At 43.5% G+C, this 18,287-nt stretch overlaps 1 protein-coding gene across 1 annotated transcript in view; it reads left to right on the top strand.

Moving 5' to 3' along the window:
• Positions 1-18,287, top strand: part of MEGF11 (multiple EGF like domains 11) — a 196,115-nt gene that overhangs the window by 155,353 nt on the left and 22,475 nt on the right. The window contains exons 14-20 of the mRNA XM_066559110.1: positions 2,891-3,037; positions 5,597-5,731; positions 8,937-9,065; positions 11,953-12,081; positions 12,774-12,902; positions 15,383-15,511; positions 15,656-15,889. Of these exons, the coding sequence (XP_066415207.1) occupies positions 2,891-3,037; positions 5,597-5,731; positions 8,937-9,065; positions 11,953-12,081; positions 12,774-12,902; positions 15,383-15,511; positions 15,656-15,889 (1,032 nt within the window). The remainder of the gene's footprint in view (positions 1-2,890; positions 3,038-5,596; positions 5,732-8,936; positions 9,066-11,952; positions 12,082-12,773; positions 12,903-15,382; positions 15,512-15,655; positions 15,890-18,287) is intronic.

The following is an 18,287-nucleotide window of genomic DNA, read 5'->3' as shown; positions in this document are numbered from 1 at the left end:
AGCTTCAAGGACTTCTGATAGTTGTCTTTCTAATTTCTACACCATGCATGTGAAACCAGGACTTTGTTCATAAATTAGGAATCTGTGGTTGTAACACGAGGTAGTACAGAGGTGTGTCAACTTCAGCACTTCTTGTAGTTCTGGAAATTGAAAACTAATTGCTTATCAGAAATGTTCATCAGCAAGTTCCTAAATAAATATTAAAGTTTTACATTACAGAATCTTGCTGCTTCACTGACTCTGACTGTAAAGTAGCTGGGAGGGATGGACTCCCCCTTCACACGCTGTCAGGTTAGGGAATTGTAAAATTAAGGTGCTTTTTCCAGCACCATTCCATAAGACTTGCATGTCCAGATGCAGTTTTAACTTCTCATTTATATTTGCAATTCAGTGCATGTCGGAGCCTTCAAAAATGAAGTCTTCCATGAGAATTAACTTGGAGTAATAAAAAGTAATAAAACCTGATTGCGGCACCCCCTCGGTTGTCTTCTGGAAATGTACAAATAAAGAAGGGCTCTAATGGGTGCCAGTGGCTCCTGGAAGGTTTCCTTTTCCCCCTTTCCCTTTTGCTACAGCAATCAGCTCCACAATGACTCATTGCCTTCGTTAGCAGAGGGAAGACATCCCTCATTACTCATTACCAAAGGAAGGGCCTTGCTGCTGCAGGAACAGCCCTGGCATTCAAATTCAGGTACCTTCCACAAGAAAAGAGTCACTGTCATTCTTCCCCAAACTTTGTCAAAAGAGACAAGAAATAATGCTGTTTAATTGTCCCCATTTATAAATAGAGCATCCACAATGACAGAATTGTAATTTTAATGCTGCAATCGGGAGGGAAAATGCACATTTTTCTGGTTTTGTGTCTGGATTTCAGTTCAGGGAACTCACACTGAGACTCAAGGCTATAAATGATCATATATATGTATTTGTAAATAAAAAACACATTTATTTGTTTGTTTATTTATTTACAATTTATTTTCTGACTTTTTAATTACAGAGCACTGTGGATAAAGGACATAAATGCACACACAAAGCACTTGTTAAAGTAATCCAGGGATATATTTGATTTCAAAGGGAGCAGGGAAGACTTTAAAATAATTTCTTAAAATAATGATTTTTCTTGATTTTACTAATACAAATGTTCCTTGTCTCTTTTCACAGTCCCTTTTTTCAGATTTATTTACTTGGATAGGAAGGAATTGAGCTTGTATTAAGTTTTTACTGTTTTTTAATGTGGTTTTTATTAAGCTGTACAGAATGGTCCATGCCTCTTTATAAATAAAACTAAGATCATGTATTACTAGAAATCACATTTCAAACTGTGCTTTTGCCAGACTTGGTTAAGATTTTCTAGGAAGGGACATTATAATTGTATGATTAATCTCCAGAAAAGGGAAATTTTGGCTCTGCAGTATTTCTTACTGTGTTAACTTCAGAGATTTATAAAACCAACTTGAAACTGCACTGTAAGTGTATTTATAATGACTTTCAGCTGATTTAATAATGCTCAGAGTTTGGTGACTGTACAGATCACAGCTCCCCAAATGCAGTGCATTACCTCCAGCATCCAGATGAAGTTATCAGAGGTGGAGGAAATGGTTGGGATTGTGTTTCTGCAGAGAGCTGCACTAATCCTACCCCTGAGCTGCTTTGATCCCATTGTGCAGTGGGACACGGGTGATCGAGAACATCTCAGGTGAAGGATAGTAAAGAGCATCTCGGGCTGGGCATGGAGAAGAACATCTCAGGTCAGAGATAGTCAAGAACATCTGAGGTTGGGGTTGGAAGCCCAGCTGAGGTGTGTGGGTACCCCCCAATCTCAGGGCTGGGCTCCTCCCACTGGGGTCATGTTCTAAGAAAAATTTCCAAGCCAGTCTCTGATCCATTTCTGCTGGTTTGGATGCTCCTGCCAGTGCCACTCCCTGCAGCTGGCACTGCTCAGTGTCCCTCTTAGTTCATGATTCTGCAAACCCATCCAAGGAGCCCTTGATCATGCAAATAGCCCTGCTAATTGCAGATATTGGTACTGCTTTATTCCAGTGGAGTGAGAGCCTCTCAGACACAGTGTGCAGGATCAGCTCCTTCAATCACATTTATATGTGACAAGCCCCGGCACACGGCTGTTTTTAAAAGTCACCAGTTTAAACAAAGCCAGTTGAAACCATGCCAGAAGCTTTGTGTTAAGTTTCCTGGCTGTGTGCTCCTTTCAGTGTTTCCAAGCTTTGCTCTTCATAATAGTAAATATCAAACAAGGACCCCGGGGAGCACTGGGAGCTGGATTGGCAGGTCTCAGTCTCCATTTAACATGCAAATGCTCAGCCTGTGCTCACATATGGCCACTCGCTGGATCAGAACTCAGCTCATTCACACAGAACTGTTCTGGGAGTTCTGGGTAGATGTGGGGTGTGTGCACAAAACACCAGAGCACAGGGGTTTAAGCCACGAAGGGAACAGAACACAAAATAGAGTTTAATTTACTTGTGTTGAAGAATCCAAATACTGAACATGTTTTTGCAAAACCCTGATTTTTCTTTTTATGGTCGTCCAATTCACAACAGGTAAGTAATCAGGCTTCAATCAACTGCCTATTTCCAGACCAGTTATTTGAGCTATTTTGTGACTTTAAAGCAATTCCTGACCTTCATCTCTTGGATGACATGCAGAGTTTCTTTAATGGTGCTGAGGACTGAACAGGCTCCCACCAACACCTACAGAATTCACCTCTCTGGCATTTTCTTAATTTTCACTTTATTAAGCAGATAAAAGAGGAGCTGTTTCCTTCCCAGATCCCTCTGGGGGACTGTGAGGCATCAGTCCAGCCGAGCATTTCTTTGATCAATGAGCAGAGTGAGAGTTGTGGGAAGCCTAACGTGTGGCTTTGTGTCCTTAGGCATCCACTGTGACAACATCTGCAGCCAGGGCCGCTGGGGACCCAACTGCTCCATCTCCTGCAGCTGTGAGAACGGGGGGTCCTGCTCCCCTGAGGATGGAACCTGTGACTGTGCACCGGGATACAGAGGGCCCTTGTGCCAGAGAAGTAAGATTTTCCATAGCTGGCAGAAGCAAGGCAGGTAGAAATGCTCCTTTATGACACCAGGCAGACAAATCCACAGTTTCTGAGCTGCTTTAGCTCATGACTTCCTGAGGGCAGAAGAGCCTGGAAAAGGCTCCTTCATCAAGAACTCTCCTGCACTGAGCTGTGCCTTGTTTCTTCTGATCACACCTGAGGTCACAGGTGACCTGGAAGGAGGAGCAGCCCCCTTACAAACCAAAGCTGGCAGGACTCAGGTTTGCAGTGAAGTCAGACCTGTTAAACAGTCAGCCACCACCCATCGTATAATGACAAGTGGATGAGCGTTGGCATCAAAATAATAAGGCAATGTTTTCTTGTATGCCAGAAAAAGAAACACAGCAGCCCAAAATAGCTCCTGTTCGATGCTCTGCTGCTACATATTAAAATGTACCAAGCAGATAAAAATCCTCTCATTTGCTTTATCTGGGAAGCTGCATTTGCCCCATAGGGACCCTAATTCACTGATCCAAACTACACCAACCATCTTCCCATGTAAACAAGAAGTGGATTTGTCTTTGTTTTCTGCTCAGCATTTCTTCCTCCTCTTGCTGTGAGACATTTTGCATGCCCAGTTCATAGATCCCCTTTGATTTCACAAGTTACACTTGACACTAGAACACACTCATCTCTAAAAATAATTTGTAGCTGACAGTTTTTATTTAAAGCCATTATAACAATGACCTCTAGCACTGCTGTAGTTAATGGCCTATAAGCATTTCCATTATAAACCCCAATTTCCAGGTGCTTCAGCATATCTGTGTAGCTGTAAAACCTCTCTCCAAGGCTAAAATGTGGAGCTCAGAGCTTCAGGGAGATGAGGAAGAAAATGTTTTACAAATTTGAAACCTTAAGAGTGCAAAACTTCCAGAAGTTAATAGTTTCTGACCTTTCTGAGATGAAAAAAACCCAGCTTAGTTCTATCAGCTGTTGGCATGCAGGCTACAAGAGCAACCCTTGTGCCCAGTTTGCAAGCCCAGGAATCAGGCTGCTCCCTGAGGATGTTTACTAAGGATTTAATGGGGAGAACTTTTCCTCCCCACTGGGGTGACAGCAGAGGGGTCCTGTGGATGCTTCTGCTCTTGCCTCTGTGTGTATTTGGCCTGGGAATCCAGCTTGGAATCCAGCTCTTTTCTGAGATTCAGGCTCAAAAATACCTGTGAGCAGACCTGGCTAAGCTTGTTCTCAAAATCATCCACATTTTTCTCTTAGAAATTCATTTAGAAACAGGGTTTAGGCTGTTTTATTACAAGGCAGAGCTGAGGATGATACTGAAGATGATACTCAGCCAACTTGTTCTGTCTGTGTAATCAGGATTACATGAGACACTGGGATGGTTTAGTGCTCTTAAGCCTGCAGAAATGTCTGCAGGAATGATCCGGGTTGTTTTACAGCCACTGCATCATCAACCAACCTGTCAGCTAAGCTCCAGCTGGAAATGTGCAGTGGGGTAAGAGCCTGACACCCTCTGAGAACATACAGTCCACAAGAAAATTCTCATTTGCTGGAAAAATAGAACAGACATGATTTAGTAACCACTGAGCCAGAACTATAGAACACAGAATCACAGGAGTAAAAATAAAAACATATAAAGTTATTTTTACTGTCACTTACTGCAATTTAACATTTCTTTGTGTTATCTATTGCAGTGAATGTTTGGACAGTGGATGCTTTTTCACTCTACTTGCTCTTAAAAGCAAAAATCTGCTTTTAGAAGAGATACTGAGCCATAATCCTGATTCTATACCTAATGTACAAAGTCTATAATAATTTCAATCCAGGTTTTAGGCAAAATAAGCACACAATTCATTACAAGTTTACTCAGCTATTGCTATGATTACTGATTCAAATCAGGTGATTTTGTATGGTGTTATTACATAATTACCATTATTGGCTTCTCTTCATCACTTGATGGCTGTTGCTCCTCCCATGAAATGTAGAAAATGACTGCCCCAGCTGAGCACGGGCATTGCACCAGATAGGTTTGGAAATCTGCTTTTGGTATAGTGGTTTTGACGTAAAATATTGTTTCCTAATACACCTTCTCTGATTTCTTGACTCAATTTCCATTTCCTTCTGCGTTTCTGTTTTTGTACATGCATGCCAGTGTTTCTTTTCCTATCTATCCTAAAATCTTTGGAATGTGTGTTATTAACCATATCTGCTGTGGGGTCTCAAACATCTTAAACTCCTGTTTTGTCAGTGTTCAGGTTTTTTTGAGTAGAGGGACTCAAATGAGTGTCCTGAGAGAGAGAGGCTGCTGAGAACTCTGCTGTGGTATTAAACAGCCAAGGACTTCCATGAGGAAGGAACGTGGGAATGTTTGAACACAGGAGCAGTTTTTCCAGAGCCTGCACTTTATTAGACATGGAACAATCCAACAGGCCTCATCATTTCAGCTGTCCACAAAATTGTGCTTGATGAATTCAGAAATATTGGTTTGGGATTAAGACAGAGAATTCTCAAGCTCTGAGTGACGAGAAAACCCTGAAAAACCTGTGACAGTCTGGTTTGTTCTATTTTCAGTTTGCCCCCCCGGGTTTTACGGGCACCACTGCAGCCAGCCGTGTCCCCAGTGCGTGCACAGCAATGGTCCCTGCCACCACGTGTCCGGGCTCTGTGACTGCCTGCCGGGCTTCTCGGGGCCCCTCTGCAACCAAGGTACCGCCTCCCCTCCGGGCAGCCGCTCTGAGCGAGCCCCATCCCCTGCTCCCGGCCTTTCGCGCTTCTCTCTGCAGTTTAGATCCCGAGAAGATCTTTCCTTCAGAGGGAAAATGCAAACAGGTTCTCAGTCACCCTCCTGGAAATACGATGTGCTCCCGGTTTCATAAATAATCCAGCTCTGCCACACTGGATTGAGGTGCCTGTGGAATGAGACACCTGCTGTAAATACATCAGCATCCAATGGCTTCATTTTTCTTGCTGCTCAGCCTGTCCTCACCTGAATGTTGAGAGCACCTTCCTGTGATCTTTGCGGCAGGACAGGGAGGTTCTGGTTAAGGTAAAGGCCGGCTCAGGTGAACAGTCCCAAACACCCAGTTGTGCACAAAACCTCATTGACACTGTGCAGGGCCTGGCTGGGAATGGCTAAAACCATGGACACAAGGAAAGTTTGCAGTGAGGCAGAGAAGTGAGTTCATTTTCACAAGTGAAGAGGAACTTCAGCTCCCCCAAACACCCATCACCTTTCTGTACCTTTCAAAGTTCCACATTTAACTCCTGGTGTCCTTTTCTTCCTAAAAGTACCCTCAAAATCCCTCAGCCTTGTGCACTCTCAGTTGCTGCATACTGCAGTGGGTATTTTCTACACAGATATTTAAAAGAAGTGATTTGTAGTGGCCACTGCCCCTGCCAGAACAGAATGACACTTTCAATGACCTGCTTTTCAGTAAGGTGGGATTGCAGGCAGCAGTTACCCAAAATCATTAAACATAGATTAAATATAACCATGGGGTTTTTTTCCTGTGCTGTATAGTCAACTAAACATTACACCAATTAATTTATTAAAATGAACGTTTTTCAGTGTATTTGTCCATTTTATGTGAAAAGTTAGCCAGATTTCAAAGCATAAGCAGGTCTAATTATCCTCTTAAGAAAACTATTTTATTTTTGCTCAGATGTTCAGCACTTCTGGTTTTACTTTGAAATGTTGATCTATCTAGCAAATTAATCTTAAAATATTCATGTCCTAATTAAAATCAATTTGTGTTGCAGTTTGTCATAATGAGTTAACTTGTAACTTTATTTTGTAGAAAGAAAAATGCTAATTAATTTTCCATTAGAAAAACGTGAAATGAAGATTTCACTTTGGAATTTTCATTTCCTTGTGCCATTGGCAGCAGGAACGTTCTTCCACCAGCAGTATGTGCATGTGAAGAGCTGTGTAACCCCCAAAACTGCACAGGTTTACTCAGTTGTGCCAAGGATTCCGAGCTGCAAACAACTAAACAGCTGTTTTGTGAATATCTTTCACAATCCCAGAGTGAGATGGGTTGATAATAACTTGTTATCACTGCTAGAACACACCTGACATCCCACAGGGACTTTGGAAGTCCCACTTCAGAGCTTTCTGAGCTAATTAACATCCCAATCTGTGTTGTACAGTCAGGCTGCTGCTGAAGAAAGCAGCATGAGGTCTTGTTTTACAGCTTTCTGAAAATGATTGAGACACTTAGAAAGTGCTTGGATTTGGATCTCACATCTTCACAAGTCTCTCCGGCAGTCCACAACCAGGTTGTTTAAATTAGGGAGATCCATTTTGTCATCCCTCTGTGCTGCCATTCCAGAGGGCATCATCCCATTTCCCAGAGACAAGGGGAGCTCCCGTGGAGGGAACCCCTCTGCCAGCTCTGCCTGTGTGCACCAAAGTGTGACCTGGTCCCTTTGCCAGCAGCTCTGTTTGGATCACAGTTCTTGCCCTGATCCACCAGTATTCCATGGTGCAGAACAAATCAGCTCCTCTTCAAAGGAAGGCCTTTGAGAATTCCATTTTTTGTACATACAAACCCCAGTCTTCATCCAGGTGCTGTTGCCTATCTCCATCTCAAAGATGCCATAAAACAGTGCCTGGAGCTGCTTCTTGCAGAGCACTGGAAGGGAGTAATGGTGTGGCCTGTCCAGGAGCCTGGGCTGAGAGATCAGTTCAATTTTTGCTGTCTGTGATAGAAGGGTTCTACTTTCCTTCTCTCTTTGTGTATTCTTTCCATCCTGGCTGTGTATTGTGTTTAGTTTTATCTCTTTTCACTTAGGAACAGTTCTGTTTAGCACACAGTGTGAAAGCCAAACCCAACTTTATCCACTCCTACAGATAAGTCCATAGTCTATAGAAACACAAGCAGAAAACAATACTCTGCTCTTGTAAGAGCAGAGGATGGCATATTATATAAAAGCCAATGAATCACAGCTCAGGATTTCAATCTGTGGCTGATTCACAGTCAGGATAGATTGAGGTCACCTGCAGAGACTACTTTTGAGAAAGTGAGAGAGGCTGAAGTGGTGGAACAGCTGCATAATTCAGGGAAGTGCCTTAATCACTTTTTTGACATCACTATTATTTACCAGGATCCAAGTCCAGTTCCATTTGTTACCCTCTTTGCAAAGATGGACTATATGTTTTATCTTGTTTTGAAAATACATCTGTTTTTGTCAGGGAACACAGCCAATAAGAGCCCAGAAATGAAACATTTCATTTGTTACTGAGCAAAGCCTTCCATCAACTTTAACGTTAAAGATTTCCAATAATTTGGTGGGAGGTTGAAGATCTACATGTCTATTAGTTTCCTGTCACTGTGCTTAGGATGTGAGAGGATGACTCTGGAAAAAAATTGAGAGTTTCTTTTCTTCCAGCTTCACTTAGGTGGACACACAGGGGGAGGTGCTGATTTTGTTGGGATGCAGCACATTTGTTAAAAAGCTCTCAGTCAAACAGATATATAACATACATAAATATAAATATAGATAAAATCCTTGGAAACCAGATCAGTCCCAGCCACTCACTTGTGGCTGCTCCTCACTGAATTCTCCTAAGGTTTTCTTGTTCTTTTCCTCTCCTGATGATCCCTCTTCTCTGTTTTGTCTCTCCTATTGTAATCCTTCCATACTGCCCTTCAATAATTGCAATCTTCTGACTATATTAGCTTAATTTTCCAGCAGAAAAATGGATTTTGATATGACTTTTTCCTATTGTTTTTACTCCGGGGATGCAAGCAAAATGGGCTCAAATACTTTTCCTGCTTTCCAGAGGAATTTTGCTTCATCAAAGAAAAACTATTGTAATTAATTTTATCTCTAATTGCTAAATGTTGAGTCCTGTGATTTCCTGCCATTCCCTTTGAAGAGGCTGCAGTAAAGTGCCTTGTGTTTGCAGTGTGTCCCAGTGGGAAGTTTGGGAAGGACTGTGCTGAGGTGTGTCAGTGCACCGAGAACGGGACCTGCAACCCCATCGACGGCTCCTGCCAGTGCTTCCCGGGCTGGATCGGCATGGACTGCTCCCAGAGTAAGGGACATTCCCCACCTCTGCCTCCAAATGTCCATTTCTGCCTTGGTTTGCTGCTTTCTGAAAGTTAAAGTCAGATTCTGAGGAAATCCCTGTTGTATTACAGCCAGTGCCTTACTCTCTTTAAAGCAGATTTCTATTAATTAATCTAAGTTAGCTTTGGATTGAGTTGGTTTCTGCATTTGGAGTTTGCAGAAGCCCTGACTGGCTTTTATTCCAGGAAAGGGAGGTCACAAGCTCTTATCAGAAAAGAAAGCTCCATGCTTCCTTTTAATTTCTAGCTGGATTCCTTTTTATTTATTTTTTTGTAATAATTTTCTTTCAGCTATTACATTTAGACATTATTAACCAGTAAATGTTTTCATGTACCAAATCCCTCGAATTGAGAAATTAGGTAGCTGAAATATTTCTATTAAATGTAATTTAATTGTAAAAGTCGATGTGGCCTTGTAGGGATGAAGGATTTCTTTCTGAAAATTGCCCAGGTAGAAGATTGGCATTTGCTGATCCCAAAGTGTCATTTCCTGAGAGCATCCCTTAATTGAAGCTAGATCACAGAGGGAGGCAATATCCGATCATTCAGAAATGTTACTTCATATTCAGGATACAACTAGCATATTAGACAGCATTCCAGAGGAAAATATATTAAACTCCAAGTGATAAAGCAGGAATCGGATAAAAACAGACGGCTGTAATTTTGCTTTTATTGTGTGTCTTCCACAGGCAGAATATTGCTGTCACTCAAAAACAGCAGGAAAAAAAAGGGAAAAAAGACAGAAAGCTGCACATATTCCTCATTATATTTAGCCATCTAATTGGGAAATGTCTGTTAGTGTCTGTTAAGCTTGAAAAAAGGTGTTTTTCCTTACAGAGCAAGGCAGGCCAGGTCAGCAGGAGCAGTTCAGCAGGCAGCACCTGCCTGTGGGCACTCTGGGTTCTGGATGAGCAGAGGGGGACGTGGCTCTTTGCTCAGTTACTCCTTGCACACAGAGGGAACCTCTCCCAAGGTGACCCTGTCCCACTCCAGGCTCCCTGGGCTCCCCTCCCAGGCTATTTCTGGCCCTGTGCTCCCATTAACCTGGAATGACCTGGACTTGGAGCTGCTCAGGAGATAATTTTAGCTCCAACTCCAGAGCCAGTTCTGGATTCACTAACAGCTCCTGCAGCTCTGCCTTAGAACAGCATTGGAAAAGTATTTCTGGTTGCTTATAGCACAAACACTTCAGGCCAAATCCTGCTCAGCTTTACATTGTGTGAGTCCAGTGACCTTTTGTGTGATTTACGTCATGGCAGAGTTTTTTTGGCCATTCATTCTGGCTTTAGAGGTGTCTGTCAAATGCCAGAAACTTCCATTTATCATCCATGGAGCCATTGGCATCCATGGAAATAGGCCTGGTGTCTGTACTTTCAGGTTTCCTGGGAACTGTGCCTTATTAATTCATGTCTTTAGCAGGAAGCAATGGAAAGTGCTTTTTAAAGCAAAAATATAGTTGTTATATTGAAGGCCTATCATAATTTCGGATCTTTTAGTCTGGCACTAATAACAGTAACTTACTGCATTCATTTTTGGAGGGAGGCTTACAATAACTTTTTTTTAATGTATTAATATTGTACTTGTTGAAATATAAAATGGACCCAGAGATTTTAATTTAATATTAGCCCCACAACAACAATAGCAATCTGAATTTGTGGATGTGAATTCATACTGGAAGAGGTTTTCTTTACATTTTTTTCATGATTGGAGTAGCACTCTGTGCTTCAAATGAATGTGGTAATTTTAGTGGTTGATTGCATAGCAAAGTAAACCTGAATAGCTGGGCTTTATTATGCAAGAATTCCAGCATGTCAAAAAGAGAATTAAATTACCTCCATATCCTGCAACCCTGCCTAAATTGTCCTCACAGATAATGCCAGTGAGGTATGGAGAGTGCCACAGCACAGAGTGGGGTCATGTTGAGGGTCACTGGTCACAGCAAAGACCTGATCCTGCCTCCTGCCCCACACAGAGGATCATGGAGTCACAGGATCCTGGAATGGTTTGGGTTGGAAGGGACCTTGAAGCCCATTCCATTCCACCCCTGCCATGGGCAGGGACACCTTTCCTTATTCCAGGTTGCTCCAAGCCCCAGTGTCCAGCCTGGCCTTGGACACTTGCAGGGATCCAGGGGCAGCCACAGCTTCTCTGAGCACCCTGTGCCAGGGCCTGCCCACCCTCACAGGGAGCAATTCCTTCCCAATATCCCATCTAACCCTGCCCTCTGGCAGTGGGAAGCCATTCCCCCTTGTCCCCTCCCTCCAGGCCCTTGTACAAAGTCCTTCTCCAGCTCTCCTGGAGCCCCTTTAGACACTGGAAGGGTCTTTAAGGTCTCCCTGGAGCCTTCTCTTCTCCAAACTGAACATTCCCATCTCCTCCAGCCTGGCTCCAGAGCAGAGGGGCTCCAGCCTTTGCAGCATCTCTGTGACCTCCTCTGGACTTGCTCCAGCAGCTCCAAATCCTTCTGCTGTTGTTCCCCAGGGCTGGAGGAAGCTCTGCAGGTGGGGTCTCACCTGAACAGGGCAGAAGGGCAAAATCCTCTCCATCAACCTGCTGCCAGAAATCCCTGTGCCAGGGAGAGGTTACAGGGTGGCAACAGGGTTTGGAGAGCAACTGATGACTTGGAAGGACCAGCCACTGCCCAGGGAGGACTGGTCACTGTCCAGGGAGCACTGGTCACTGCCCAGGGAGCACTGGTCATTGCCCAGGAGTCACTGCCAAGTTCAGCAGTGTGAGGTTCTGCCTTTGCTGATGTCTCACAGGTTCTCCCTTTATTGTTGCTCCTCCACATCACTAACACAGGATCATTGCTTTCTTTTTTTGTCAGCTGACAAATGTTTTTTATTTTCATAGCTTGTCCCACTGGGTTTTGGGGCCCTGATTGCTTTCATTCATGCAACTGCCACAACGGAGCACAGTGCAGCCCCTACGATGGAGAATGTAGATGCACCCATGGCTGGACGGGGCTCTACTGCACTCAGCGTAAGCCTTTCAGAGACAGGGAATCTGTCAAAGTATGTGCTGCTACCTCGTGTCTCGTCCAAGTATTGCAGTTTTCCCTGGAAAACCACATGCTCCTTATTCCTGATAACCTCACATCACCCCTAAGAAAATAGTCCTGAAGCTTTCCAAGGTTTTTTTATGCCTTTGGCGCTCAATAAAGGAGGGGAAAATCATTTAGATTATTGATTCATTGTTAGAATTTGCACAGTCAGTGTCCCTGCTTGTTAATGCCCCAGTATTTATGGTCTGATTTAGGAAAATGGTAGAGATTTCTCACCCTAGTGCCAAATTACCGGTATGAAAGAGGAGATCCAATTCTGGTGAGCCTTTTAAGAAGGTTCTTTCACTTGCAAATAATTGATTGATCCCTGGTCTTGCAGAGTTTCTGTTTAGCATCTTCTTTCACTTCTTGAAAATGTAGTTTGTATAGATGGGTCAAGTTTTCATTCTTCTGAAACACTTAAGAGGCAATTCTGTAAAGATGAGAAACATTACTTCAAGAAAATTGTCTGTCACAGTATCTCTGCATTTAGACCATCAAATAAATATCATTAAATATACAGAGGCTGAAAATCCATTGATTTATACACCCACATACTTTGTGCTGATAAGACATCTGAATTTGACTTCCAGCTTATTTCTTACTCTTTCCTTGTCCTGCTTGCTGAAAGGTTGCCCAGCTGCTTTTTATGGGAAGAACTGTGCCAATGTGTGCCAGTGCCAGAACGGGGCCGACTGTGACCACATCACCGGGCAGTGCACGTGCAGGACGGGCTTCACAGGCAAACAGTGTGAGCAGAGTAAGTGCCAGCCTCCTCAGTGCCCTCCTTCTCCAGAGAGGGGCTGTGCTTCACAATTCTTGCACAAACTGGCTCTTAAATGAGGTGTTGATGTCAGCAGGACAATGACCTCGGGCACCTTATATAGTCCATAGGGAGGAGAGGGCACCTCTGGAAAACTGGACAGTCTGAGCATAAAGAAATTCACTGAATCCCTGCAAATTGGGCCTTTCATTCCCAGGCTAAAGTTAGGTGAGAGAAAGTAAATCACTGCACTCAGTGTTGACTGGCTGGGGCCTTCCCAAAAAACTCATACCTGGTAATACACACCCAGCCCTAAATCTGCCTCAGGCCTTGTGAATGCTGCTGAGAGCAGCAGCCCCAGTGCATAAAGACAGAAGGGTTAAAAGGAACAGGTCCCTTCTGCCTTCCAAAGAATACTGGGGATATGGGCCTTTCCCACAGAAGTTATGATGTAGACATGGACCAAACAAAGATTCATCTTTACAGTGAAAGCAGATCAAGGGAAGCAAGGTTGCTTGCCATTTTGGGAAGGGTCTGTGTTTAGCTTGAGCAGTGAGTGTTTCCCAATGAACCTCAATTCCCTTGCAAAGGATCTGGAATGTCTTCCTGGAAGTGTTGTCCATGTCCCACTGGATTATTTAGCAGGCTGTGCCAAATGGCTTCTTAGAAGAACACAGAATGAGGGTCCTGGGAAGAGGATGTGCTCTCTGTGTGTTTGTCCAGTGCAGTAATTCACAAGGAAATTCTCACCAACTTACTGGGGTTCTAAACCCAGGTGACATCCACCTCATCTTCCCAAGGCATTAATTCCTCACTTTTTTTAGCAGTAAGGTAATTCAGTAACATTCCTGACAGATTTGCAAGGGAAGGCTTTTTAACTGTAGCTTGCTACGTGGATCTTTATGGATGTATTTGTGCATGTAACTTAATTCATAAATATGTTTTTGCACACACTTGCATTCAGCAAAGTGATATCTCAGGGCCAAATTTGTGTGCTCTTGGAGGATTGCACATGGCACCACTGTAACTCTGAAAGTGGCCAGCTTAGTGGAATTTGGGGATGCTCTTCACTGCAGCCACAATCAAAATAGGAAACTAAAGAATCCCACAAAGAACTGCACAATAGCAGGTTTTATACAAGGAGCTGCTTTATGATTTGACCCCTGTATAATGCCTGAGGCTTTCTGTTCTATCCAAACTACAAAGGTATTTATTTACTTGTTTTTCTACTGTTTAATCTAAAAGAATCTCTTCATTAAGGCTCCTTCCTTCTCCAAATCCTGCTGAATGGGCAGTCACACTGCATTGCAGATGAAATGCTTAATTGCAGGCATCATTTCTGTGGTGCAGTCCCAAAATTTAGGCCTTATTCATTTTAAGTAGGCTGCAGGCTAATAAAAGAATGAGCATTAATTGTAATAATTTTATTTTTTTCTTTGTTTGAGTACCAACAGCTTAAATATACAATTCTAATACACACTGCAAATCAATAAACAGATACTGGCTATGGTTCTGTACTTAATATTAAATTTTGGCTACCAGAAGCTACTTTGAGGCTGACACTGGGGAGGTGTTGTCATGCAATGAAAAACATTTGCAGTGACACACAAGGAGTCACATCTTGAACAATATATTCCACAGGATCATAGCAAGGGTGCATGTTCTCAGTAATGCAGCTTCTCCGTGGAAGTAAGTGGCAGACATTGTTTCTTTCAATTTATTCTTGAACAGCGCTTCCAGAAGTACAGTAAGCTGCCTACAGATTTATTGTAATAGCCCATCATGGTAATTGCATGAATAAATTTCTCAGCTGGACATTCAGTCTTTGATAGAAACACAAAGACAGCATAGAAATTCCTTCTGGATTAGGAACCCTGACACTGAATCAGAGCAAATCAAACCATTCAGATGCTCAGTTCTGAAATTCCACCTGCAATGTTCTATTCCTATTCTATTCTATCCTATTCTGTTTCCTACTCATCCCTGACAGTGCCCATCCTGGCACTGGTAGGGATGAGTAGGAAAGTATGTGAGGTTTGTTTGGTAAAGGCTGTAGGGTTCATAGAAAGGTTCATTAAATCTTTTCTTTGCAACTCCCTCCTGGAAAAATAAAACAGGTAAGTTTTTAAGGTTAAGTTAAGGTGAAGAATGCTGAGCTCTGTTGTCTGCAGCTTCTGAGCTCAAGCTCTGTTCAACTCTGAACATTTGCAATATACATCAAGTCTTCTAAAGCCTTTGTACCTATCATTGATTTCATTCTATGAATTTTCCAGAAAGTTGCAGTTTAATAAGTAACAAACTGCACATAGAATGCATTTAGCTCCTCCTGCTTTAGACTAATAATAATTTCACATTAGGGTGTTATCCTAGAGATCCTAAAACCAGGGAGACTTCTCTACCACATTTCCCATGGCAAGTGTTGTGCCCCTTCCCAAAACCAGAAGAATTCTTTCCAATGTTTTTCTTTGGCTCCCCAGAGTGCTCTCCAGGAACATTTGGTTATGGTTGCAAACAATTGTGTGAGTGCATGAACAATGCAACGTGTGACCACGTCACAGGCACTTGCTACTGCAGCCCAGGCTTCAAAGGAATCCGATGTGATCAAGGTACAGTGGAATTTTCTCTGTGAAATCCCTCTCTCCCTCTCTCTCTCCCCCTCTCCAATGATGTAGTTAAAAAAACACAGTGTTTCAAAAATGAAATGAAATGCACGATTCAATTTACAGTGTGTTATGAATTACTTTTAACAGCGGCTCTTATGATGGAAGAATTAAACCCCTATACTAAAATTAGCCCTGCTCTTGGATCAGAGAGGCACTCAGTGGGAGCAATCATTGGAATTATTATTCTCCTTCTAATTATTATGGTCTTGCTGGCACTCTTTGTGTGGTATCGACGGAAACAGAAGGAGAAGGGCCATGACATGCCAAGTGTATCTTACACTCCAGCCATGAGGATGACTAATACAGATTACTCACTTTCTGGTAAGGGTCTTTTTATGTTAATCAAATCCAGACTCATATTCCTGTCTGTTGGGGAAATACAAGTTTCTGTGATGTGTGACATGTGTTACTGAGCCTCAAAAATAATGACACTTCCATTCTTCCTCAGAATGCCGTGATCTTTAAACACATAAATGGGACAGGAAAGCAAATATCAAACTGATTTAAGCTGTTTTCTATGTGGAAGTTGATATGGGATATACGTAAGCAGGAAATATGCTGCATGGAATTTTGAGTCATGTGCATTCCTGTTGCAGTGCAGAGATGTTTCCCTTTGTGAAACCTTGGGAAGCCTTTATTGGTTTGAGGAATGGGATTGGCTGGGTCAGTCATAAGGTTTTGGTTTTGTCTGTGCTGCAGTTTGTGATTTGAGGTGTCTGGTTGTTGTCACTCTCTGCTGTGTGCATTCCAGTCCTTGTCACGTAGGCAGCTGGTGGGAATCATCTTCCCAGGAGCTGAGGAAAGCAGGAGAGGAAGGCTCTTCAGGATCAAAGCATTCTTCCTTCGTTCTATCCTCTGCTCCTGCTGTGGGGAACAGCTTTTCTTGCCAGATTGTCTAAATTTTGGAGGATGTGATCTCCTTTTCAGTGCTGTCATTCTTACTCATTCCTCTCTGGCCAGTACCAGGGATGATGCCAGGCAGGAGATGGCTTTACTTCCTTCTGGTTTCTCCACTGTCTCAGTGGGGATCTTCTCAGGGTTTACTGCCCTCTGACTTGTTCTCTTCCTTTTGAATGGCTGAAACTCCAAGGCCAGGTAAATACAATGCCCTGGGGCGGGCAGAGGTTGGCCAGCAGCTCTGCTTCCCCAGGCCTGCAGTGCCTTTTTCTTTCTGCTTTTTACTCTAAATGTACGAGGCCTCTTGGCTTCTCTGCTGTCTCAGGGTGGCACAGCTGGAAGCTTTTTATGGACTTCCCTGCCAAAGATTGCCTGGAAGGAACCTCTCCCATTAAGCCAATGATAGTGATGCCTGGCTGCTGTAATACCTGGAACTCAATCATGGAGCTTCTCATGGCACTGTGACTTCAGTCCTCGTGCCAGGGACGTTTGCCTGCCATGGTGTGTCCCACATCATGGGCTCTCTGCTGAACACCATGGACTAGTTTTATATCTAGACCACTCAGTAGAGCATTCCTTCTTCTGATACCTACAAATGGGGGGAGAAATTATCATGGAGCTCCTTTCATTCCTTCTTATTTTTGAATTTTAGCTTTGCTGGCTCTTGCTTAAGCTGCCCATCCTAAATAGCTGAGGGATCACGTCCCTCATCTGCACTGAACCTGGGGTCTCTTTTGGTCCTTGGACTGGGAGTTTAGCTCTGGCCCTTGTGGCATTGCTGCTCTGTGTCAGGTCAGTTTGTAAAAACCCTGAATACCAGATCCTCAAACTCAGCACCAGGTCAGGGGGTTTCATGGGCTTCTCTAGAAAGGAATTGGATAATGGTTCTTTCCTGTTCCCCTCAGTCAGTGATGGGGATGCAGAGACTGGGCCTTTTCTTTCCTCTTACTTTCTTTGTGCAGTCCTTCTAGCAATAGAAATTGGATCACTCAGGAGGCTGCAGCAGAGTGGGGTCAGGCATCTCTTTCTGGAGGTCACAAGGACAGTTTTCTTTCTCCTTCCCCTTGGAAAATTCTGCCATCTGAGATTGCAGAGGAAGATTAAGAAGATAGAAACACACTGCTCCATCTTCAGCTCATTATAAATTGCCTGCAGGTACCAGCATTGTTTCAAGTTTTGGGTTTTGCCCTTTTTAGAAGGGCATTTAAAAATTCTAGACAAGAGCTTCTGAAAACTCCCTGCCAAATCCTGATTGTCCTCCAGTACATTCCCCTGCTGAGACTTTCAGTAACTGCCCCAAGTTTGGCCTTACCAATGCTGCTTCTCTTCCATGGAGCAGAGGGGCAGGAAAAGGTGCTGTTGTGCAGCTCCCTCAGCAGAAAGAGGAGAGGTGGATACGAGACAAGCTCACAGAAAAGGAATATGTGGCTGGCAAGACAACACGTGTGTGTCTGAGGGCAGGTGTGTTACAGAGGATGCTGAAGGACACAGTGATGCCTCAGGTTTTAGATTTTATATTTTTCACATTCTGTGCTGCTTTAGTCTGTACTTCTGAGCTTCACATCAGGGCATGCTGAGCTCTGTGCACAGAGCAGGGACACAAAACAATTCCTGCTCCAGCTGGGGACCAAGGACAAATGACCCAAACCTCAGCCCCAGAGCACAAACCCCGTGGGCTGAAGAGAGAAAAACAAGCAGGGTGGGACTGCAGGGGCTAAAGCTGGGATGGGACAATGAACTGCAAGGTGCAAATGGAGCAGAACTGATCCCAGGGACAGAGCCCGTGCCCGGCCGTGCATTTTGGGGCCCTTTTGGTTCATCT

Source organism: Molothrus aeneus, chromosome 13 (assembly GCF_037042795.1).
Source record: "Molothrus aeneus isolate 106 chromosome 13, BPBGC_Maene_1.0, whole genome shotgun sequence".
Lineage (NCBI taxonomy): Eukaryota > Metazoa > Chordata > Aves > Passeriformes > Icteridae > Molothrus > Molothrus aeneus.
This window is presented reverse-complemented; position numbering and strand designations above follow the sequence as displayed.